Genomic DNA, 22,262 nt, shown 5'->3' with positions numbered 1-22,262 from the left:
CGTGATGCACCGTAAACATGGCACGCTTCCAAGTCTACATCCCCGTTGCAATACAACATGCAGTCATTTCGACATGCATGTATTTTCTCTACTTCGAACCCCAATGAGCAAACAATCTATTTGGCGTGGTACGTGTTTTTAGGCAACTCGTTGTCCTCTGAAAGCAAATCCCTCAAGAATCATAACAACTCGTTGAAGCCCTTATCAAACCAACCATTGCTAGACTTTATTTGCAGCAATGTCAGCACAACATGCAGCTTGTTGTGCTCTTTCTTACAGCCCAGGAACATTGGAGCTTTTATAGTCCTTTACATGCGCTGGAACTTTTCATATTGCCTATCACTAGTGAAGTCTCCCTCTGCATTGCGCAACATTTTTTCTAGGTTGTCATAATTGTTGCTGATAAAAGTATCTTCGAACGCTGACATATCGATATTTTCATCAACCGTCATATTGTTGCCTTCGTCTTCCTCGACTGAGGGCTGATCTTCATGCATAATCTCCTCATATTCACCGTGCTCGGTCCCGTTAAAATAGCCATGCTTGAAACCCCTATGAAACAAGTGTGTATGGATCTTCTCTATGCCTAGAAATAATTTCTCATTCTTGCAATCAATACACGAACATCATATATAGTGATCATAATGCTTGTTTTTTGGCTTCTTGTACGCCATGGCAGCCCTCAAAAAATTATCCACACTCTGAAAGAACTATGGGCCATGATGGCCAGCCTTGTACATCTATGTCCGGCCCATCTACAAATGTTTGATTATCATTACGTTTTAGCAATCAAAACCATGCAATATTTCAAAATACACATCTAATTTATTGAATAACCTCACATCTTAATTGCTCCATGTTAAATGGCTCATCACCTTCTGTCACTTGGCCCGGGTCGGAGGACCCACCTTCTAAATATTGCCACGTCCGCTTACAACTAGTGGGTGGATGTGCCATCCCTACAACATAATATTCGTATTTAATATGTTGATCTATGTCACATCCTAAAACGCTAATTGCATAATTAATCATGCATAAGCATCATAGGTTTTAAAATCGTGTTTTAAGTGTTTAAAACATTGTGAAAATGTATGTCTTTAACTTATACGCGTTCCACCATATGTGTTGGGTCTTCCTAACCAATCCAAAACCATCTAGGAAGGAATTAGGAAAAGACCCCCTACGGTCCAACCACGCCACAGTCGGTCTGACCGCTAGAGGCGAGCAAAGCCACTTTGGCCTCTGTACCGGGGCGGTCTGACCACCCGAGCTTGCGTCTGACTACCACTGTCCAGAACCATCACTTAAGCCATCGACCGAACTCTTATCCACTCAACCAACCACTCAGTCGTTCTCCCCCATCCGAGTGAGAGAGAAGGGAGAGAGAGAAAGGAGAAAGAAGGGAGAGAAAGGAGGAGGAAGAGGAGATCCTCCACTTGAGATTAACGGAGGATGAAGATTTAAGGAGGAGATAGTCCATGAGTCCCCCATGTCATCCTCGAGCTTGTCCCCAAGCTTCCCTTTCGTCAGGGCAAACCCTAAGCCAGAGGAGAGAAGAGAGCTCCACCTTAACCGCCATGACGTCCGGAGATCGGCGGAGACGGTTTCCCTAAGCTCCCCGAAGGCTTCCATGAGTTCATCCCTGTCATTTTCTCTCCGGAGAGGCCTCCCGCGTCTTCGTCCACCTTTTTGGCTAGTCGGAGCATCCCAAAGACGATCTCCAAATCGGAGCCCCTCTGGATCGAACCAATCCGATAGGAAGTTCCTCCACGCCAAGGTAAGCCTTCCCATACATTTTTCTCATTGTTCCTGAGCTCGAGCCGATCCCCTTTTGTTGTTAAAATAGGATGAACCCGAGCTAAAACCCTAGTCTAGATATCATCCATAGGATTTCTCAAGCTTGGTCTATGTAAGTCGTCCGAGCCAACCAAGAAAACGCTCCCTGGGTCTCATGAGGTGTTCTGGCACCCTTCGTGTTTGAAGGCATCACCGGAGCATTCGTCGGTGGCCTCACCAAAGTGGCACTACCCCTTGCTAGCGGTTTGACCGCCACTTGGGTGGTCTGACTGCCAGTTGTAATCTGGAATGTCCGGTTGAACTCCACAATCAGGTGTCAGACCGACGCTGGTCTGACCGCCAAACCTCGTGGTCAGACCGCCGACCGGTTCAGTCTGACCTCCAGACACCAAATCTCTCTACAAGCCACCAGTCTAACTGCCCGACCACTTAGAAAACCCACTGGTCCGACCGCCACCGCTTCCTCAGTCTGACCGCCAGCTTTACAAAACTCTAAAGTCTTAGGTTGTCGTATCCGATGTTTAAACTTCCTTTAGCCTAATTGTTCAAGCATTCATTTACAAATATTTTTGTAATCATGCATAATACAAATTCCTTTATAGCATTTCATCATGCTTATTGCGTTACATTCTTCCCCTTTTAGTGATCGATGAGTCGGAGAGCAACGTGTTTTTGCGACAAGGTTTTTGGCTTTGATCTCAAATTGAAGCAAAGCAGCAAGACAAGCATATAAATATACTCAACCTACTACTTTGGATCTCGTATTATATAACTTGCTAAATTACGCTTTATGTATGTTTGTATGAGTAGTGGGTCTATTGTCGGGTTTGGTGGGTAGAACCTATGTTGATGAATTGCATTACCTCTACCTTGAGTTGTTGATTGTATATATCCTTGTAGTCTTGATAACATTATTGATGTCTAACTTAAGAGTTATTCAAAATGCTTAGCAATGCATAGGTCTTCGGTAGAAGTCGAGTGATGGTGTCACCATTGTTCGCAAGCTTAGGGCCTAATTGTTGTTTACAAACACAATGACAATGATGTGAGTTGTACGAGATGTGAGAATGAGGTGAGATATGAGTGGTGCTAGGGGTATCTTCTGCACCAGAGGAGTTCCTCAGTGTAGTTCGGGTGAGGAACTCAGATGCCATAGACTGCTTGCATCGGTTAAGTACTGATCGTTATTGTAGTTGGCTTAAGCACTTCTCATACATACCACATACCCGGATATGGGATAGATAAGCCAAGTACCGTATGTCACCATGTTCATCTGACCCATGAGTCGAGGTGTGAGCGAGAATGTTGTTAGGGATGCCTGAGATTGTGTCCGGTAAGTCATCGTACACTCAGGCTCTAGGTGGCCTCTACATTACTCGACATGGAAACAAAGGTTCGGGGTGAGTACGTGAATGGTTGGTACGTGAATTATCACTCACAACTGATGGGTTGTGTGGGCGATGGTCTCGTGTAGTGTGGGTCTAGGAGTATCCCTACAGGGTGTAAAATCAATTTAAATTGCCGTGCTCTCGGTCATGAGCATGTTTTTTTGTCCATTTGCAACAGTCATAGAGTTCTGACTTTGGGAATGTAGGGTATGTTGGGTTGTGGTTGAGATGGTTATGTTCACAGCTATGACTGTTATGGTTCCAATTACCTTTATGTTCCTGTTGTTGGTTACAGGGTAGAAAGATATATGTGGTTAAGTCTATGTGCTCATACATAAGTGTTAAGGTTGCTTACGTATATGAATTTACTTAACTTTATGATATACTCCTTGCTAATGGCTCAATTGCATAATCCTTGGAGTCGGATTATTATATGTATCTAATATGGATTAAGTCTTGCGAGTACCTTCATACTCACGCTGCTCTTTCAGGTTTGCAGGCGAGGAAAGGTTAGTTGCTGGCTACTTCATGTTCACCGATGTAGGCGGCGGGTAAGAGTAGTGCTATCTACTCGAGTGGCGTGCTTTTAGGTGGAGCATAAGGGCACATGATTTCACCTAGTTGTTGCTGTTCATAGATGTTACATTTTTGCTGCGTAGTATCTCTGTAAACTGTTGTAAATTGTAATTACTCTTATGCCTGCAATATAATTTAATTACTCCTCTTTCTTAAGATTTATTGTGGTGTTATCTGTTGGAAAGGCATTTGTTCCGATCTTGGGCACAAAACACATGTCGAGACTACCGAAATGTTATTCTGTTTAATCGTTGTAGTTGTGATTGTTTAAATGATCGACTTAGTGATTAATTAGAATACTATTTAGACGGTTCCTCACAATCTATTTAGATGTGATTTTAATCTTTTTTACTAATTCATTACTAGAAAATTAAAGATAGGTTTTAATCTATTTAGAGGTGATGTTGACATTTTTCTTAAATCACTGCTAGAAAATTGGAGATATGTGTCACTATGGTATAATCACATACTTTCAAATCTAGAGCAATAGAGCAAACAAATCTAGCCGCAAATGAAACGTGGATAATATCTATGTGCCCTACAATGAGAAAATTGTAATTCTTACTCAAGTAGAGCTCAATTGGAGCTCTAGGTCCTCCCAAAATTCATCATATGAAGCAATCACATACTTTCAAATCTAGAGAAATCTAGCAAGTTAATCTAAGTAAAAATAAAATATAGATCATCTTACTAACATTGAAGCACCTTGGTCATGTAGATTTCTCCAAATTTTGAAGTCTCCAAGCGCAAGGTTGGGCACAAATGGTGGAAATGGAGTAGAACATAGCTCCCCTTTGTTCTGTTTGCACTTGGGGAGAAGAATGAGTCTTTTAAAGATTGTGCACTTATTACTGCCGGCTCATAATACGAATCGACACTAATACTCAGTATCAGTGCTGACTCATAGCTACCAGTCAGCACTGATTGATGTGTTCTAAAAATCGGCACTGATACTGAGTATCAGTGCCGATTGCACTACTATAGAATAGGCCATAAGTAGCGTCCTATCAATACCAGTTGTGCACAAATCACGACTGAAGATGTATCGGTGCCAGTTCTTGATCTTCCGTACGTGAAAAATGAGTGAGCCGCTAAGAACCGACACTGAAAATGACTATTAGTGCTGGTCTGTGGCTGAAACCAACACTGATAGTATGAGTGCCAGTTCCTACCGTGGACCGACACTGATAATCCTTTTTCAGTGTCAGTTCCATCCGCAACCGACACTGATAAAAATCAAACCCAAAAAAATTATGAATTCACGTTTTGGCTCGTCGGCTCGAGTCCACCCCCTCTCTCTACCTTATCTTTTCATGGGAGCAGATCTCATCGATCCCCTCTCTATCTTATCTCTTCCTCCTCTCCTCCATCTCTCTCTCAGTCTACGTGGCAAGGTATTCATAAGTTCATCGTGGAGCGTTTGAAGGTCGGGGTGGTGGTAGAGAGCTACGACGAGGAGCTGGTGAGCGTGAAGGAGGTGGAGGCCAAGGTGCAGTTGATGTAGTCCGAGGAAGGTGAGAAGCTCTAGCTAGGAGATGCTATCTGAGGGAGAGGCCAAGGTGTGGCTTTTGTTCGATTCGGTTCTTGCGGGGCAGTGAATGCGTGTTTTTTAATCTGTCTGCAGGTCAAACAGTGCATGGCGCAGCTGCAGGAGCTGCAGTACACGGTGGCCAACGGTGTCAAGGTCGTCTCCGATTCGATTCGATAAGTGCAGGAGCTGCAGGAGTTGTAGTAATGTTTGTTGTACATGGTGGTCTGCTATACACGATGGTTCTTGCGTTGTATTGAATTTGATTGAGATGTGTTGTATGGACTAGATTTAATTATGAGATATGTTTGTATGAATGAGATAAGTCAATTTAAGCATGCGGTGGCGACAGTGGCGGCGGGAGCACCGTGGCAACAGGAGCGGAGACAACTCTTTCTAGTCGGCTCTATTTTTTGACTCTTGGAACCACATTAGTGCCAACTGAGAACCGGCAGTTAAAAGAATTTTCAGTGTCGGTTCTAGACCCAGCACTGATAGTCCTAGACTCAGATCTACCAGTGCCGAGTAATCAGTGTTGGTTCAAAAATCAACACTGATGGTGTTTTGAACCGTCACTGATGTGCCTTTCTGTAGTAGTGTTCAACCCTCAATCGATGATCGAGTGCGTGAAGGTATGAACCGGTATTGATACTTTATCAGTATTGGTTCTATCCTAACCGACACTGATAACTCAGATCAGATAAATGTTTCTGTTGTAGTGCATTACCAACCCATTTCTCAAAGCAAACACAGTATAAATGAAGATATCATAAGGATATATCATACAAGCTGCGCATCGCCTTCGATCCACTAGCTCGCAAAAGGAGTGGTTCACAAGCGTGCTCCGATCCTTTTAGTTCTTATACACAAAGTGGAAGTATATATCATGGTACTCCCATTATTACAGTTAGAGTTAGTGGAACATATATCTTAACTAAGCTATACTAGTGCAACAGCTAAATCATATGTACGTACGTAGTTAGTGTTGGCCTCCGTGCTGTTTCTTTCCATCTTAATTCTCCACGTATCTAGGTGTTTTATATTGTAGACCAAATCTATATAAACTAAGCAACAATAAAGCACGTCCATTCATCCATCCATGTGGAGTTTTATTCCCTTCATTCATCATTGTACACACTACCTTTTTGTCCAACTGGGAAAAAAACTATACACTACCCTCCATTTAGTTTACTTTGACTCTCTCTCTCTCTCTCTCTCCATATATATATAGAGAGAGAGAGACGGTGCATATTTGCGCACACATATATATTACGTACCATACTCTCAGTGTATGACATCTAGCTACCTAGTTTAACGCAGTTAATCCAGACAGGGCAACATGAGAACAACTGCATATGTATCATCTGATCATGAATCACATGATCACCAGACATCTGCGAGGAAGAAAGGAGGCTTGATCACGCTGCCGTTTCTTGCAGGTCGATCTATCGCTTGCTATTTTTTAAAATTTCCATTCCAATACCGCATGCACACATACGTAGTGTACATTATATTGTTTGACACATTTCGTACGAGGTACGTACGTATGTATATATGTACAGGGAGCGTGATGGGTCTGGGGATGGCCATGAGCGCCACAAGCAGCAACCTCATCGTCTACCTCATCAAGAAGTACAATGTCAAGAGCATCGACGCCGCGCAGATCTCCAACATCGTCCGCGGCTGCATGCAGCTGGCGCCCGTCGTCGGCGCAGTCGTCTCCGACGCCTTCTTCGGCTGCTACCCTGTCGCCGCCGCCGGCGTCGCCGTCTCGCTCCTTGTAAAAAATCGTCACGCGTCACGTAGACACATGATCTCACTAGCTTGTGCGTCGTAATTAATTACATTTGTGTTACGTGAATTAATTTTGCAGTCATTTGTGCTGTTCACGCTGACGGCCACGTTCCCGTCGCTGCGTCCGCAATCGTGCCCGACACCGGGCGCCGAGTCGACGACGTGCCAGCCGCCGAGCGCCACCCAAGCCGCGGTCCTCTACGCGGCGGTGTGCCTCCTGGCCGTCGGCAACGGCGGGACGCGGTACAACATGGCGACGATGGGCGCGGACCAGTTCGACGGCGGCGACCGGCGGCACCACCACCGCCGGGACGCCTTCTTCAGCTGGTACTTCGCGTTCCTCTACGCCTCCTACATGGTGGGCGACACGGTGGTGGTGTACGTGCAGGACAGCGTCAGCTGGGCCATGGGCTTCGGCGTCTGCGCCGCGACGGCTGGGCTGGGTCTCGTCGCGTTGGTTGCTGGGTCGAGGTATTACCAGCGGCCCGTACCGAATGGGAGTCCGTTCACAGCCCTGGCAAGGGTGGCTGTGGCCGCTGCGAGGAAGGCGACGCTGGATTCGAGGTCCCTTGGTAGAGGGCAATATTACCATGGATCAGGTCGTGACACTGACACACCTACTCAAACACAAGATCATGCCCCAAGCGAAACATTCAGGTATATGAATGCCATTTCCACAAAATAAGGTCCCATTTAGAATTATTACAGTTTTCTTTTCTCCTGGTTAATTCTGAAGAAACTCAAACTATATATATTTCTGCAAAATTCTTGCGCGTTTCAAACATGCCATGCCATAATCCTATGCCTGTCAGGTTCTTGAACCGAGCTGCGATGGTCACACCAGATGAGAGTGAGACGAACGCGCAGGACAGGCCTATTGCGAGGCCGTGGCGCCTGTGCACGGTGCAAGAGGTGGAGAACTTGAAATCGCTCCTCCGCGTGCTGCCGCTCTGGGCGTCGGGGATCCTCGTGAGCATGACCGTGAACGCGCAGGTCAGCCTCACCGTCCTCCAGGCCCTCACCATGGATCGCACCCTTGGGCCCCACTTCGCCGTCCCTGCCGCCTCCATGACGGTTACCGTGCTTGCCGCATTTGTCCTCTTCGCCGCGCTCTTCGATCGCCTCGCCATCCCGCACTGGGAGAGGCTCACCGACGGCAAGCTCACCCCGCTACGACGCGTCGGGCTTGGCCACGCCGTGAACATCGCCAGCATGGCGGTCGCCGCGCTCGTGGAGCGGAGACGGATCGGCGTGGCCCATGTCGGCAGTGGCGACTCAGCCAGGATGTCGGCACTGTGGCTGGTGGCTCAGCTGGCGCTCACCGGCGCGGAGGAGGCGCTGCACCTGCCGGGGAACACGGCGCTGTTCTACCAGGAGTTCCCCGCGACGCTGCGGAGCACGGCCACGGCGATGCCGCCGCTGTTCATCGCCGTGGGATCGTACATGAGCACGGCGTTCGTGGACGTCGTGCGGCGGGCGACGGGGTGGCTGCCCGACGACCTGAACCGGTCACGGCTGGACAGCGTGTACTGGACGCTGGCCTTGGTCGCAGCCGTGAACTTCGGCTACTTCCTGGTGTGCGCGAGCATGTACGAGTACAAGAATGCCGACGGCGGCGGAAAACCTCAGATATTGGAGGAAAACTAGCACTAATCTATATACTAGTAAATAGCGTCCATTCTCTCAGAACGTCGCTCTGCCCCGTCATCCGAAAATCTATATACTACTCTCTCCGGTATTTATACGTAATGTTTTGATTCAGATTATATTAAACTTTTAAAACTTTGATTGTCATTAGTTTTCAAAATATTTAGTTTTTAGAAAACTAAAAATCCTACGTGTAGATTTATCTCGAAAAATATTTTTATAATATTATATTTTTAATTAGATATTATAATTATATTTTAATAAAAATAATGATCAAAGTTGTAAAAAATTAAAATGAGCCTCCATTCTCTCGGCGGCTCAGAGGAGGGCGACGGGGCGGGATGGAAGCGGCAAACACCCCGGCAATATTCCGGCGTGCTGTCCTCTCCCTCCCACGCTCTCTCCGACGGCCTCGCACTCCATCTACGCCAATCTCCCGCTCGCCCAGGCCGACCTCGTCCTCTTCAACAAGCTCCACCTCGGCCAGTTCGTCGACATAGACCGCTTCGACCCGACCCGGCCTACCCCGTCCCGTCATCGTCGATGCCAGGCCGCCCTAGGGGCGCCACCCCCGCTCATCGTCGGCACGCCCTACCCGGCCGCCAGGGCGAAGCCCGCCGCGCCGCGCAGGGGATCCTGGGGCCCGGAGCTATCAAGCCATTGCAGTCAACTTCGACGCCGACAGAACGCCGATCAAGGAGCGGCCGGCCTTGGCGACGCCAGTCAAGGAGCGGGCGGGCGCGGCCACGCCTGTCAGGCAGCGGGGCGTCGCGGCGTCACCAGCGCTGAGCTCCGCGTTGGTGAGCAAGAGCACCAGCGTGCTGCCCAGGCTGACCAGGAGCAAGAGCTTCGTCGCAGAAAGGGAGAACCATCCCAAGATCCCCAAGATCCGAATCCCCTCTGTACGGTATTCGTCAATTGATTCCCAATTGGGCGAAATCGCCCTCTTTTTTCTCTTTCAAATGTGCAGTTCTTGATTTCTGACGGTTGGTTGCTGCATTGTGTGCAAATGTGTCGTGCAGGAGAAGAGCTAAGTGAGCTGCACAGCCTTGCGAGCGATGAGGACAGTGGTGAAGGAGGTCTAGGAGGTGGCCTGGCGTCCTCAAGAGCTCCAACAGCCTGTCCAGCTACCACGAGCACGAGATGCTCAAGCAGACGATGCTCATGTACTCTGTCTCCCCCCCAGAGCTTCAGTACGCACGCACGCTATCCTTAGTTCTCCTTAATTATTACTACCTCTTTCAGCAAGTGCAATCGATCAAGATCAGGGTGAAGTTGCTGATCAAGACCAGGGTGAAGTTGCTGAAGAAAATGGCTGATTAGGACCTGCTGATTAGCCACGCGAAAGCAAGAATGAAAGATGCTGATTAGGACCTTGTAATTGTTCTGAAAAAAACGCAAATCATGAAATCTTCATTGTAGCCTTTTAGGACAACTGTCCATGACTTCATGGACAGTTATCTGGTTATGGATCTGTATGCATTTAGGATGGAACCCCCCTGCTAAATGAAGAATTCCAAATTATTAGTCAATGATTTACTAATTGCATTCTTCTTCTTTTTCAATTTTGATAGGATCTTACGTCAGGGAAATAATAGTAGGGAAGCAGCTCCATAGGACAATATTGTTGTATCGCTGTTTGACAGAAAAGCCCTTCAGAATGAAGAGCTCTAAGTCTGGGTTTAAAAACTTAAAGGCAGACTAGGTTGGGAAGGTTTTATTTGGCGCATAATTCTTTGGAAAATGTTTGCAATTTATTGATCTGAGTATGACATGCACAAACAGAGAAGACCCATACATCTAGGCAATATCTGATTGCATTATATCTAGACAACATCTGATTGCATTACAGCTACCTGAACTTGTATCAAATCAGAGAAGACCCATACATCTAGACAAGAGTAGCTTATTGTTGTGCCTCGAAGTATTATCGCAAACTTGTATCAAATCAGAGAAGACCCATACATCTAGACAAGAATAGTTTCTTCAAATTAGGCATCTTGGCTTAATGTATGGGCCTCCACTGAACTCTCTGTGGTTTGTATTTTCTCAATGTTGTTACCCGCTCAGATTGCAGTGTTCTTGATATGACGACATTTTAATATGGGTTGTTAAGGCATGCAATTATGTTGTATTGTTTAACTTTCTTATCCCCTATTGAGCATATGTGTGCAGACCAAGGCTATGATGCTATCTTATAGAAAGGGGTCATTAATGCTGAGCTGAATATTACACTCAACGATTGCTCGAAATAACCCTCAGAGACAGCCGCCCCTTTATTAGCATGATGATGGGCCGAAAGAACGGCGCGCCAGCTTATTGCAATTACGTGATGATGGTGACAGCATGCTCGTGGACTGCGAAGGAATCAGCGTGGAAGCTCATGGCGAGCTCGAGCTCAGCATCCTCGCCATGGCGCTAGAGGACCCTTGCAGCCCAATTTGCGTACTCAAGGGCGCGCAGCCCTGCTACCATGTTCTCCATTGCCTGTGGCCCATGGAAGAACTGGAGAATCTGCAATGGAGATGCATCTGTGTGATACTTGGTAATGTCTTCCTCATTGGATTTGTGAGACTTCAAATTAGGGATAAAATGGTCTTCTTCTAAAACTTTTTTTGTCTAGGATAACAAAGATGACTACATTAGATTGATACTGTTTATTACATGATTGTGTTTATTGAGTGTGTGGCCTTTAGCATACTTTGTAGTAGTAATGAATTGTTATACTATTTGGATTAACACTCAATTGGCCATATCAACTAAACATATGAAGACCCAAATAATAATGAGTTCACAATGAGCCCATTGAACTATGAAAAGAAAAAGGAGAAGGAACTCGCGAGTGACCATCCATTGAAACTTCATAGATCATAGGCCTCAAAATGGAATTCAGTTGTCCAAAGAGTAATGAGTAATAGCTTAAACTTTTTTAAAAACTTTGATATCGATTTAACTGGAAGCTATAGCATCCCGTACAATTTGTAACTGCATTTTCACCACAATTGAGGAGTTTAGTTTGTACACTTGGCTTCATTAACCCATTATGTTGAAATCACCTCTTTTTTGCAACATTTGACCTTTTCATCTGATCTTTTTTTCCCTGACCATTATAGAGCTCTGCAGCATTTCATATGCTATTCTAGAACCAAAAAAGAAAAGAAAAAAGTTAATTTAGAAGCATGTGAGACTGTTAATGTGCATTGTGGTTTCTACAGCGACAATGGTGGCTTCAAAATATCTGTTGAAGATAGGAGATACATGAGAGCTTGCAAAGCTGTTGTGTCTACCTGCGTATTTGGTGGTGGGGATGATCTATATCAACCTATTGGAATGGCCAATTCTACTATGGTCAGGGTATTCCAGCCTAAAGATTTTCAGAAATGAGCATCAGAGTAAACCATCACATTCAATGATTATATGTGAGTTTGCATGGTCTTGTGGTAAAGCAGGTTTGCTACATGGCTTTCTTGGATGAGGTGACACTATCAACTCAGGAAGCTGAAGGAAGGTAGTTGGTGACAATGGAATGGTAGGAAGGTGGCGTATCATTATTGTCAAGAGCCTCCCTTTTGTGGAGCAACAATTAAATGGGAAGATAGCGAAGGTAAAAAACCTAAAATTGACATAATCTATCCTTTGTACCTTATGGGTCTGGTATTTTAAAGCTTATTATAGTCTAACTGTGTAATATGAAATTGAAGAGTAATACAAATAATGCTATTGAATATTAGTAATTACAAGACTTCAGTAAGCAGAAGACCCAACGTGTAGACTTGAGACCTCAATGTCTAACTAATATCAATGGAATACGGTAACTGCAAGGCACCCGGTGTGGCCACTGGCCATCAAGGCACAGTAATGCTATGCCGAACTTCTAGTCTAGTACTATATGAATCTTGATTTTTTGTAATTTATGTTTCTTTTTTTAGCAGATTTGAAATTTAAGTTACGTTGTTGCAACTTGCAAGGGAGTGCGACATGTTGGGCCTCGTCGAACTAGGCTAACCCAACCCAGCCCAGTGAGCACGTGTCGCGTTCCACTCCTACACTCACCACGATTTTTTTATTTTCTAATTTAACAGAAATAGATGTCTGTATAGAAAAATTATAAAAATAGGTACATGTAGCTCTTTCAAAGAAGAGAAATAAATCTCGTCCAGTGAACAATCTTTTTAGAGTATGATAACTAAATTAATATCATCACCCATCCATATGGTGAGAAAGAGCCTATCTGGCCTGCCATAGTGGCTTGCGTAGTTGCGCGGTGAGGCTAAGAAATGGATGCTTGCTAAGATAACGAGATTTAGAAATATCTCTCTTAGAGGACGTTTTTTGTCCGCTGAGAGTGCGTGCGAGAAATATCTAGTCGCTATAAAAATACAAAAAATATATCTTAATTCTCATTTTAATCGAAAAAACAGAGGAATCTTGAGAAATTTGCTATCTCTAAGGATACAAATTTTATATAAAAGCATCCTTCTCGCTATGCTATCTGGGTGGGATATTTTTTGCCCTCGAGGTGGGAAAGAAGTGAAAAATATTTCTCTCCCATTCAAAGAGTAAAAAGAATCTACGCACATATACGTGGACTGCCATATCAATTCTGGTAGACCTATTTTTGTAATTTTTTTGAAACGGACGGCTAAATTAGAAAATAAAAAAATTCCACTCGCCACCGTCTTTCGTGCCGTCCAAGATGAGACCCTAGAGCTTAAAGCCGCACAAGCTCGGAATCCGAACCCTACACCAGCTTTCCCACAGGAGCCATCCCGCCGCGTTCCCTCCCTCCCCGCGACTCGCCGCCGTCACCCCCACGAGCGCCTGGCCCCTAGGGTTCCTTCGCCGCCGCAGGAGGAAGAAGACGAGGGGAATACATCGCGATGGTGCGCTGATTTTCTGATTCCTTTCTCGATTCGATTTCTACTTGTCGATCTGTTCGTGCGTTCGCTACCCTTTTCGAGCTTGGCGCCTCACCTGATGCTAATGATTTGGTAGGCGGGTAGGCTCCTCGCGAATCTGATCGTCATGGGCGGAACCGTGGTCGGCAGGGCCGTCCTCCAGGCTTATCGCCAGGCCATCGTCAGTGAGTGCTCCTCTTCACCTGCGAAAAATTGGATCTTCGCGCTCCTCCGATTGTTTGTACAGTGCTTAATAATTTGAATCCATGGGCGTATCTGTGCGCCGGTGGCTGGTGGAGACAGTAATTGGGTAACTAGAGTTATCTGCAACTCCTCTTAGTTTGTACGGACTAGTATCTAGCTTACAGTGTCAAATCCTAAAAGGGATTTTGGAGTCCTTTTGATCCTGGTGGCCTGTGCTGTCCCAATTTGGGTGGCGCTGATCTAAGGGTACTGGGGTAACCAGGCATCCTGTTGGTTAGTCCTAAGATTTGGGAGGCATCGTTTGTAGTCTTCTTTCTAATTTTTTTAGGGTTATCTGTGAATATTGTCAGGTATATTATATAGCTTAAAATGTCGATCCCAAAAGGAAAGTTTTTTAGGCTTTTGCCCCCGGGGGCCTGTGCTGTCACAGCTGGTGATATGATGGTACCAGGGTAACCTGGCATTGCGTATTTGTCCCTAGATTTAGGGGCATCGTTTCGAGTGCTCTGTTGTTAAACTGCAAAACTTTGTTCTTTCCTTTGTAATGTTGCCTCAGTGAACTAAAAGTATGTGGTGCGTTCCATCATAAGTTTGTTTCTGCCATTAGGATATATTGACATTTCTCACTTAGCATTAAAGGATGCACTAAGTGCTTGCACTAAATGTGTACGAAATTCATTTTGCTACTTCAATAAGTAATTATTTTGTGAGATCAAAATCTAACCTTTGCACTTGATTTATGTTTGTATTGTTAATACACAGCCTTGGTTTGCTTGCAACCATCATAAAGTAGTTTTGGCTTCTGTGTTTGGAACTTTTGATGATCCCTGATATTGACTGAATTGATTATGTTCTGTGTATGCACACTTGTGAATAAACTGCATAATGCTAACCTTCATGATTAGTTTTACAAGATGCATAGATACACCAGATATTTATTCAGCTAGAATGCTACTGAATCAAATGGGCTTACCTTACATAATCCTCTATCCTTATTTACCTATAAAAAATTGGTTTTTGATCTGAAGCAACATCTGTGTGGCTACATCATCCATGCGACATGTACTTTCTGTCTTTCTGAAATGTATATATTCGTTTCCAAAATTTTTGTAGATGCAAACAAAACTGGAGCTGCCCAGGAAGCTATAAATGGTATTAGAAGGGTTAACAAGGCCATGACAGAGCAAGAAGCCCGGCAGATACTAGGTATCAGTGAACAATCGACTTGGGAAGAGATTGTTCAGGTCTGTGACAATATATTTCGATCCACTAAATATGTCAAACCTTAGCCAAACCATTGCCTGAGCCAAACCTAACGTCAAATTCTCTCTTCTTTGAATACTTTGCAGAAGTATGACACAATGTTTGAGAGGAATGCCAAGAATGGGAGCTTCTATCTCCAGTCAAAGGTTCATCGTGCCAAAGAATGTCTGGAAGCTGCATATCATAGGCCTGATGTAACAAACTGAGACTGAGTAGACGCCTAGCTTCCATTTGAAGCATTATGTCTAACTATTTGCTGATGCGGCTAAAGATCATCATTCTGTTTTTGAGTTATGTTGGGTGCATCAGATTGATTGGTTGTAACGGGAAGCAGCTTTACTGGACTCAAAATATGTTCAACAAAGATACGAAATTTTGGCCTATGATATGCATTGCTAGTGCATCATTAATGTTTTGATTGTAAATTCATATGTCAATTGGCTGTGATGGAATCGTTGGTTGGTAGTATTGCTTGCTCGAGCAGCTTCTGTGCTTGTGTCTGAACTTGCCAAGCTAGCGACCAAAGGGTATGCAGGATCCATCCTATCCTGTGTTTATGCTCTACCATTCGAGAGAGTTAGTTTTTAGTTCTTTTTTTGGGTGCGAATTTCTGCACCAGGATCACGTATGTGACCAGAACAACTTCATGAATTAAGTATTATAGTTATCAAATGGGGCGGAGCGTATCCCATAGAAACCAGGAATTCCATGAACTGGAAACTAGTATACATAAAGAGATAGAATTCCACAACGGTTTGGAACTTCGGAAGGACAAGGATCAACTTCAATCCTATCCATCAAAAAAGGAACCCTACCGTGCTCAGGATTTCTCCTATTGCCTCGGCAGGTGGAATTACAAATAATTAATTTAGTTGCGACAACCATCAACGAAGCGCCCGTGGCCTAATGGATAAGGCGTCTGACTTCTAATCAGGCGATTGTGGGTTCGAGTCCCACCGGGCGTGATATTTTTATTACGTTCTTTAGTTATTGTAGTTTATTTCCTTATTGTAGTTATTAATCAGTAGAAACTTATTCTTATTTTTGTTTTACCAAAAATGGCACATATATGGGTAAGTATCATGTGAAAATAACAATTTTATGCAAATTCTATTTTTACCAGGTCTAAATGTTTTAAAAAATTCTGAAAAAATCAATAGATATAGGAGTAGGCATTATCTATGTCTCCACCAAATTTCAGTGCCAAACTTAACTTATTTTGCTAGATATGAAAAGACAAATACTTAATGAATATTTATCTTTTTTTATATCTTTATAATTAAGTTGACTTTGGTCATGAAATTTGGTGAAGATATAGAACATGTCTCCCTATCTATAGTGAATTTTTAAAATTTTGGAAACTTTTTTAATGTGAAAGGAGAATTTAACCTTCAGCACCCTGAATAGGGATATTTCGGTCGTCGGTTTTCCGATCATTGAATAAGATTTTTGGTAATCAGTTTTCCAATTTTAGAATGAGTATTATCCGGTCATTGAATAAGGATTTTCCGGTCATCAGTTTTTTAATTTTAGAATAGGTGTTTTCAAGTCGCTGGATAGGGATTTTCTGGTTTTCCAAACCTGTTAAATACTTATTTAAAGCGCAATGTGTTAAATGAATTTTTTCTTACTCATCAAATCAGAAGAGATCGCCTTTAAAAATAGAGAAAATCTACGATTTAACATCGAATAACTACTGATTCTACAATCCGTCATCGAATAAATTCTGTTTACTTCTATACCATCGAATAAATGTTTCAGTTCCTTATATGCCATCGGCTTCCGATACTACCCTCCGCTGCACTGTTCATGAACAGTATAAACAGTACCCGTGAATAAAAAAAGTCACAAAAAATATGTCGATTTTTGTGCACTCTCTGTAATTCATAATCAACCCGTTTTAACTGTATTCACCTAAAAATACTGTATAGAATTCAAATTAAAATTCTTCAAAATGTACTACTTTTGTAACTTCTTGCAATTTTTAAGCCTCATAAAAAATTACAAAAAATCTGAGAAAATTTACTAATATTCCTCTAATGTGATGTAATAATTTCTAAAATTATCTCCCGCGGTGAAAAAATTAGTTCTTTGTAATGCACAGTATTACAAAAGTAGCTCATTTTGAGAAATTTTAGTTTGAATTTTACACAGTATTTTTAGTGAATACAGTTAAAATAGGTTGATTATGAATTATAGAGCGTGCACAAAAATCAACATATTTTGTGTGACTTTTTTTATTCTCGGGTACTGTTCATAAACAGTATAGCGGAGGGCAGTATCGGAAGCTGATGGCATATAAGGAACTGAAATATTTATTCCATGCTATAGAAATAAACAGAATTTATTCAATGACGAATTGTAGAATTAGTAGTTATTTAATGATGAATCGTAGATTTTTTCTTAAAAATAAAGAAAATCAGAAGAGATGGATGGACGAACGTCATAGGCTCGTCTCATCAGCACGGTACATGAAGGAAAAGGAAAGCCGGTTCCGTACACAGGATGCCACGGGAGTATGGAGCACAGGAGCAGGCTTGCCGTCCTTTTGGTTGCTTCACGCACGCCATGGTCACTTCCAGGAGCATCGTGCACGCAACCACTGGCCTCCTCCATTGACCGCGCAGCATCCGAGGTCTCCTCCATTGACCTCCCCTTCTCTTCTCTTCTCTTCTCGCGTCCGAGGTCTGTACGCGCGCCGCCGCGAGCTTGCAGCAGCCCGGCCACGGCCAGGCCCGCACGTGCGCCGCCGCGTCGATTCTCACCCGGTAACTAACGCAATCATCTTCGTGCCTTCTGCATCCCTGCAAGGGTTGGTTGGTTCATGGGAGGTGATCTTCTCCTTGGAATTTCCAGGCCATCATTTCTTCATAGATTTATTAATTAGCATCGATTTCTTTTGCGAAGAGTTAGCATCGATTAAGTGAGGGAATTTAAGCTGTGGCGACGTGAGGCTTTGATGGGTGACTGGGAAAAGGAAGTCCCGAACAATTAATTTGGTATCAGTCGATTCTTGAGGTTAGGGTTAGCACTATTTGGGACAACTGCTTTGGTAGTTCTTGAGAAGCAACTGGTTTGGATATGGCATTCCATAGTTCTTCTGGTTGTTCTAGTTCTCATAGGAATTTTCAGAGAACCATAATTGACTGCTCTTTTGTTGGTTTCTTCTTGCCTTGTTATGCGTAATGCCTTGAAACTACACACGATGTATTAAAAGGAGTTTCATTCATGTGTGAGTTCGTATTGCTTTGAAAATCTATATGTTTCTGCAGATCGTAACTGATAATGTGGGGTGAAAGGACTCATCACAAGCACTGGCATCAAGCTCATGCTCCATCTGGAAGTTCCAAGGAAAAAATCAACGACAAACGGCAGCCAAAATTTATACCAGACAATTACAGCTCAGTGGATGAGGTAACAAGAAGTAAAATCTCCTAATACGACCTCCTTCATATCTGAAGTCTAAAAAAATCCGCTGTTTTGGATATTATCTCTCTTGTCACCCTCGGGTTGCCACCACCTGCACTGAACATAAATGTCGAATTGAGGCGTTCAAGCCGACCTTATTTTGTTTTCTTAAAATCTTTGCTAATTCCCCTAAAATTTGCATTTTAATAGTCCAATCTTCAACGTAAGGGCTTGATAAACATGAACAAAAACTGTCAAATCTTGGCACGGGCAGTGCATAAAATTGTTAGGGTTCCTTGCATATTGTCATATGTACATGTGTATATATACTGGTCTAGGGCCTCCAGGGAATACATATTGCTATTCCTAACAAAAATAACTATCTGGCATGCTACATGGTTTATGTTTCCCTAACATAAGTTTAGGGCCACAACTTTTATGTATTCCATTTCTAGTATTAAACATTGTTCATGTGCTTCAACTGCCTCTTTTTTTTCTTTTTCTTTTTTTGAAAAGCATGTATTTTTGTTGCATGCTGCTGTATACATTATTATTTATTTCGATTGATGAAGGTCACTACTGCCCTAAGAGAAGCTGGTCTTGAATCATCAAATCTAATTCTTGGTATCGACTTCACCAAAAGCAATGAATGGTCAGGTGATGTTACTTCTGTAATCTGTGTTACTGCCCCATCATATCTACTGTTTCAATCTAGGCTTTCCAGCAGTTTTACTTAATAAGATCCTCTTTGTTTTAAAGAAATATTATGCTGATTCTGTAGGTAGGCATTCCTTTAGAAGAAAATCTCTGCATGCCATTAATGGCACCCCAAATCCATATGAGCAAGCTATTTCTATAATTGGGCGAACACTTTCACCTTTCGATGATGATAACTTGATACCATGTTTTGGATTTGGTGATGGTAAGTATCTGCTCTTTTTCCTTTTTCCCATTATTACTTCCATTTGAGGAAGAATGTTACACTTATATGAGTTTAATAAAATGTAATTCAATCTGTAGCTTCTACGCATGATCACTCTGTCTTCAGCTTCTACTCAGATAACCATCCCTGTCGTGGCTTTGAGGAGGTTCTTTTAAGGTATCGACAAATTATTCCACATTTGAATCTTTCAGGTAACAAGTCATCCCCCCCCCCCCCACCCCCGTACAGTACATATTGTACAATGATAACAGACTGAACATTTCAGTAACTCCAAGTCCAAACTTCAGTTTTTGTTCTGACTGAACTGTTCTTATGATAGATTATGATTTAGAGTACCCAATTTTTTTGCTATGCTTTGTTTTCTTGCTTCAAGTTTTTCAGGAAAAAATCCACCCTTTAAAATTTACTGTACCGTAACACATACAAAATTGTCATCTTTGGTGCTCAGTGATTTGGAACACTAGGAAGTTTTCATGTCATCACTTCGTAAACTGTTTATTCTTTTTGTTTGCAGCGCCATGAGAAACAGACATTGTTTATTCTATCAACATGGCTAGATTCCATAGAAGAGTATTGGACTAGACTAAACATTTTGGAATATAATTTATGTGTTGTGTTTGCACTGAATGATAGGTTGATCTATCGTGCATTCTTTGCTACTTGTTAGTAACAGATAACATCACAATCACTGCTGGTTTGTACTTATGCTTTGCTCATTCGTTTGTTCAACTGGTGTGCAGGACCAACTTCTTTTGCACCTCTTATTTATGCAGCGATTTCTGTTGTTGAAAATAGTAACTGGCAATACCATGCTCTCGTAATCATAGCTGATGGCCAGGTAACGTGTTCATAATAGCAGCAAATTACTACAATAGAATCGTTACCATGTGTCTTACCTGAGCAAAGAGTTGTAGGTGACCACCGCTAATACACATGATGGAAAATTAAGTCCACAGGAACAGGCAACTATACAAGCAATTGTTAATGCTAGGTAAATTCATTTCATCGTTTGTTAGAACTTGGTCTTACTGTAGTATTACTGAAGCTTATTTGGTTGTCAGCTACTATCCTCTTTCAATTGTGATGGTTGGGGTGGGCGATGGACCATGGGATGCGATGCAGCATTTTGATGACTGTATCCCTGAAAGAGCTTTTGATAATTTCCAGGTGGTTATAATAGTACTACTATATGCCTTGTCAATTCCAAACCTACAATGTTGCTCCAACAGTACCTTCCATGCTAGTGATTTTACTTATCATTCTTTTACTTAATGGTGTGAACATATTGATAATTTTAGTTAGAAAAAAAAATGCTGACTTCAGTTTTTACTTTCTGGCATTGCCTTCTGAGTTCTGACTAGTAGAGGAGACTCGTGTTGCAATTTCTCATCTGTTTCTCTGCTGAGAATCTTATTGATAAACTATCGCAGTTTGTGAATTTCACTGATATTATGTCGACAAGCAAGGATATGCCAAAGAAGGAGGCTGCATTTGCCCTTGCAGCCCTTATGGAAATACCCTCTCAGTATAAAGCAACTCAAGGCCTCCGGCCTCCAGAGTACTTGCTCCTGCTCAGTTCTTTGTGGTCCTGTATTAGTTTATTGGCATCATTGTTATATTTGCTGATCTTCTATTTATTGTCTTATCCAAACTACTATCTCAGAAAGCAAGCGCAAAGGACTGCCCCTCCGAGAATTCTTCCTCCTCCGAACAAAGTTCTTGAACACGATAATGCTGCAGCCTCACATCATCCTCCAACTGCAAGCTCCCGGCCAACCGGCATTGGCAAAAGTGCTGCCGACGAGCAGGTACTTCGGGCCAATTACTCTGCACTATATTCGTCTAGAGCTATGACACCTTAAACAGTTTAATTTTTTGCCACCTATAGGTATGCCCCATCTGTTTAACCAATCCGAAGGACATGGCTTTTCAGTGTGGTCACCTGGTAAGTTTTTCTATGCACGTGTGATCTCCATGGGTGAACCATCAGATTGTGAAAGTGTGAAATGATCCGCAATAATAATCTAATATCTATTGCTAGTGAACTTGCACAACTGAAGTAACCTAACTTGAGATTTGAGAAGTATGTAAAACCCAAATTCGATATAGGGATAGAATTTGGATTGAGATTTGAGAAGTATGTAAAACCTAAATTCGATATAGGGATAGAATTTGGATGGAAATCAGGAAGTGTCTCTGTTTGGACGAGTGATTGTTAACTTTACCTCATGTTTCTTTGTCCAAGACATGCAAGGAATGTGGCCCAACACTATCAACATGCCCCTTGTGCCGTGCGCCAATCACTATGCGCGTGAGGCTCTACTCTTGACTTCTCGAGACGATGTGGTATCTGGAGGGGAGGAATCAACCCTTCCATCCATGGGGTATATCAAACAGTAAGGAGCAAGAACGCTGGAGATGTAAAATTGATTTCCTGTCCATTTCCAAGGATGTTGATTGACGAATCATAGCATGTAAAGTTTATTGCTATCTTGTAGTACTAGCTGGGAATTGTGGTTTCTAGTTGAATGGGTTACCAGCAGTTGTCACAAGATACTTGTCTGTTCATTTCGGAGAACAGATACTCTGATGTCGCACAATGTTTATATATGGAACGGCTAGCTCTTGTTCGAGTTTGAAGAGATTGAGCTCAAAATTTGCATTTTGTTCAGAGAAATGCAGTTATCAATTTCATTTGCCATTTGTAATTTGTACGACAGTTGTACTGCACCATGGCACAAACCGGAACAAATTGGAATGCTTTTCTCGACTGATGGATGATTTTGCTTGACGTGTTAAAAAATATCTCATCAAAA

At 42.9% G+C, this 22,262-nt stretch overlaps 3 protein-coding genes, 1 long non-coding RNA gene and 1 other non-coding gene across 9 annotated transcripts; all 5 read left to right on the top strand.

Annotated features, from left to right (window-relative positions):
* Nucleotides 1-6,549: 6,549 nt before the first annotated feature.
* Nucleotides 6,550-8,781, top strand: LOC133891117 (protein NRT1/ PTR FAMILY 2.3-like). Of its 2 annotated transcripts, XM_062331844.1 has the most exons (4): nt 6,550-6,728; nt 6,852-7,069; nt 7,163-7,740; nt 7,896-8,780. In XM_062331844.1, the coding sequence occupies exons 1-4, from the start codon at nt 6,629-6,631 to the stop codon at nt 8,728-8,730; spliced, it is 1,731 nt and encodes a 576-aa protein (XP_062187828.1). In that variant the 5' UTR covers nt 6,550-6,628; the 3' UTR covers nt 8,731-8,780. The 2 variants fall into 2 exon arrangements, with proteins under 2 accessions (XP_062187828.1, XP_062187821.1); XM_062331837.1 differs by having other exon boundaries at nt 6,550-7,069; nt 7,896-8,781.
* A 243-nt stretch (nt 8,782-9,024) lies between these two features.
* On the top strand, nt 9,025-12,367 carry LOC133929123 (uncharacterized). Of its 2 annotated transcripts, XR_009911560.1 has the most exons (4): nt 9,025-9,632; nt 9,753-11,275; nt 11,946-12,084; nt 12,180-12,367. It is a non-coding gene; the product is annotated as an uncharacterized LOC133929123 (long non-coding RNA). The 2 variants fall into 2 exon arrangements; XR_009911559.1 differs by lacking the exon at nt 12,180-12,367 and having other exon boundaries at nt 11,946-12,160.
* A 1,025-nt stretch (nt 12,368-13,392) lies between these two features.
* On the top strand, nt 13,393-15,478 carry LOC133929116 (mitochondrial import inner membrane translocase subunit PAM16 like 2-like). Its single transcript, XM_062375736.1, has 4 exons — nt 13,393-13,613; nt 13,726-13,813; nt 14,946-15,076; nt 15,182-15,478. The coding sequence occupies exons 1-4, from the start codon at nt 13,611-13,613 to the stop codon at nt 15,299-15,301; spliced, it is 342 nt and encodes a 113-aa protein (XP_062231720.1). The 5' UTR covers nt 13,393-13,610; the 3' UTR covers nt 15,302-15,478.
* Nucleotides 15,479-15,987: 509 nt separating this feature from the next.
* On the top strand, nt 15,988-16,060 carry TRNAR-UCU (transfer RNA arginine (anticodon UCU)). The gene has a single exon. It is a non-coding gene; the product is annotated as a tRNA-Arg (tRNA).
* Nucleotides 16,061-17,597: 1,537 nt separating this feature from the next.
* On the top strand, nt 17,598-22,088 carry LOC133929100 (E3 ubiquitin-protein ligase RGLG3-like). Of its 3 annotated transcripts, none has more exons than XM_062375715.1 (12): nt 17,598-17,926; nt 18,368-18,509; nt 19,076-19,160; nt 19,285-19,425; nt 19,524-19,637; nt 20,187-20,284; nt 20,361-20,437; nt 20,508-20,613; nt 20,877-21,004; nt 21,110-21,254; nt 21,335-21,391; nt 21,692-22,088. In XM_062375715.1, exons 2-12 carry the CDS (start codon nt 18,381-18,383, stop codon nt 21,773-21,775), a joined length of 1,164 nt encoding a protein of 387 aa, XP_062231699.1. In that variant the 5' UTR covers nt 17,598-17,926; nt 18,368-18,380; the 3' UTR covers nt 21,776-22,088. The 3 variants fall into 3 exon arrangements, with proteins under 3 accessions (XP_062231699.1, XP_062231708.1, XP_062231690.1); XM_062375724.1 differs by having other exon boundaries at nt 17,599-17,730; XM_062375706.1 differs by having other exon boundaries at nt 17,599-17,863.
* Nucleotides 22,089-22,262: the final 174 nt, after the last annotated feature.

Source organism: Phragmites australis, chromosome 1 (genome assembly GCF_958298935.1).
Source record: "Phragmites australis chromosome 1, lpPhrAust1.1, whole genome shotgun sequence".
NCBI classification, from domain to species: Eukaryota; Viridiplantae; Streptophyta; class Magnoliopsida; order Poales; family Poaceae; genus Phragmites; species Phragmites australis.
The sequence above is the reverse complement of the archived record's forward strand: the minus strand, read 5'-3'. Positions and strand labels throughout refer to the sequence as shown.

Excerpts from the sequence above, each read along its gene's own strand:
- LOC133929116 (XM_062375736.1), top strand. Across the intron at positions 13,814-14,945 it reads TTATCGCCAGGCCATCGTCA|ATGCAAACAAAACTGGAGCT; the intron begins GTGAGTGCTCCT and ends AAATTTTTGTAG. Across the intron at positions 15,077-15,181 it reads CTTGGGAAGAGATTGTTCAG|AAGTATGACACAATGTTTGA; the intron begins GTCTGTGACAAT and ends AATACTTTGCAG.
- LOC133891117 (XM_062331837.1), top strand. The coding sequence starts at position 6,629 with ATGAGAACAACTGCATATGTATCATCTGATCATGAATCACATGATCAC. Across the intron at positions 7,070-7,162 it reads GCGTCGCCGTCTCGCTCCTT|TCATTTGTGCTGTTCACGCT; the intron begins GTAAAAAATCGT and ends TTAATTTTGCAG. Across the intron at positions 7,741-7,895 it reads GCCCCAAGCGAAACATTCAG|GTTCTTGAACCGAGCTGCGA; the intron begins GTATATGAATGC and ends TATGCCTGTCAG.
- LOC133929100 (XM_062375715.1), top strand. The coding sequence starts at position 18,381 with ATGTGGGGTGAAAGGACTCATCACAAGCACTGGCATCAAGCTCATGCT. Across the intron at positions 20,614-20,876 it reads GAGCTTTTGATAATTTCCAG|TTTGTGAATTTCACTGATAT; the intron begins GTGGTTATAATA and ends AAACTATCGCAG. Across the intron at positions 21,392-21,691 it reads CTTTTCAGTGTGGTCACCTG|ACATGCAAGGAATGTGGCCC; the intron begins GTAAGTTTTTCT and ends TCTTTGTCCAAG.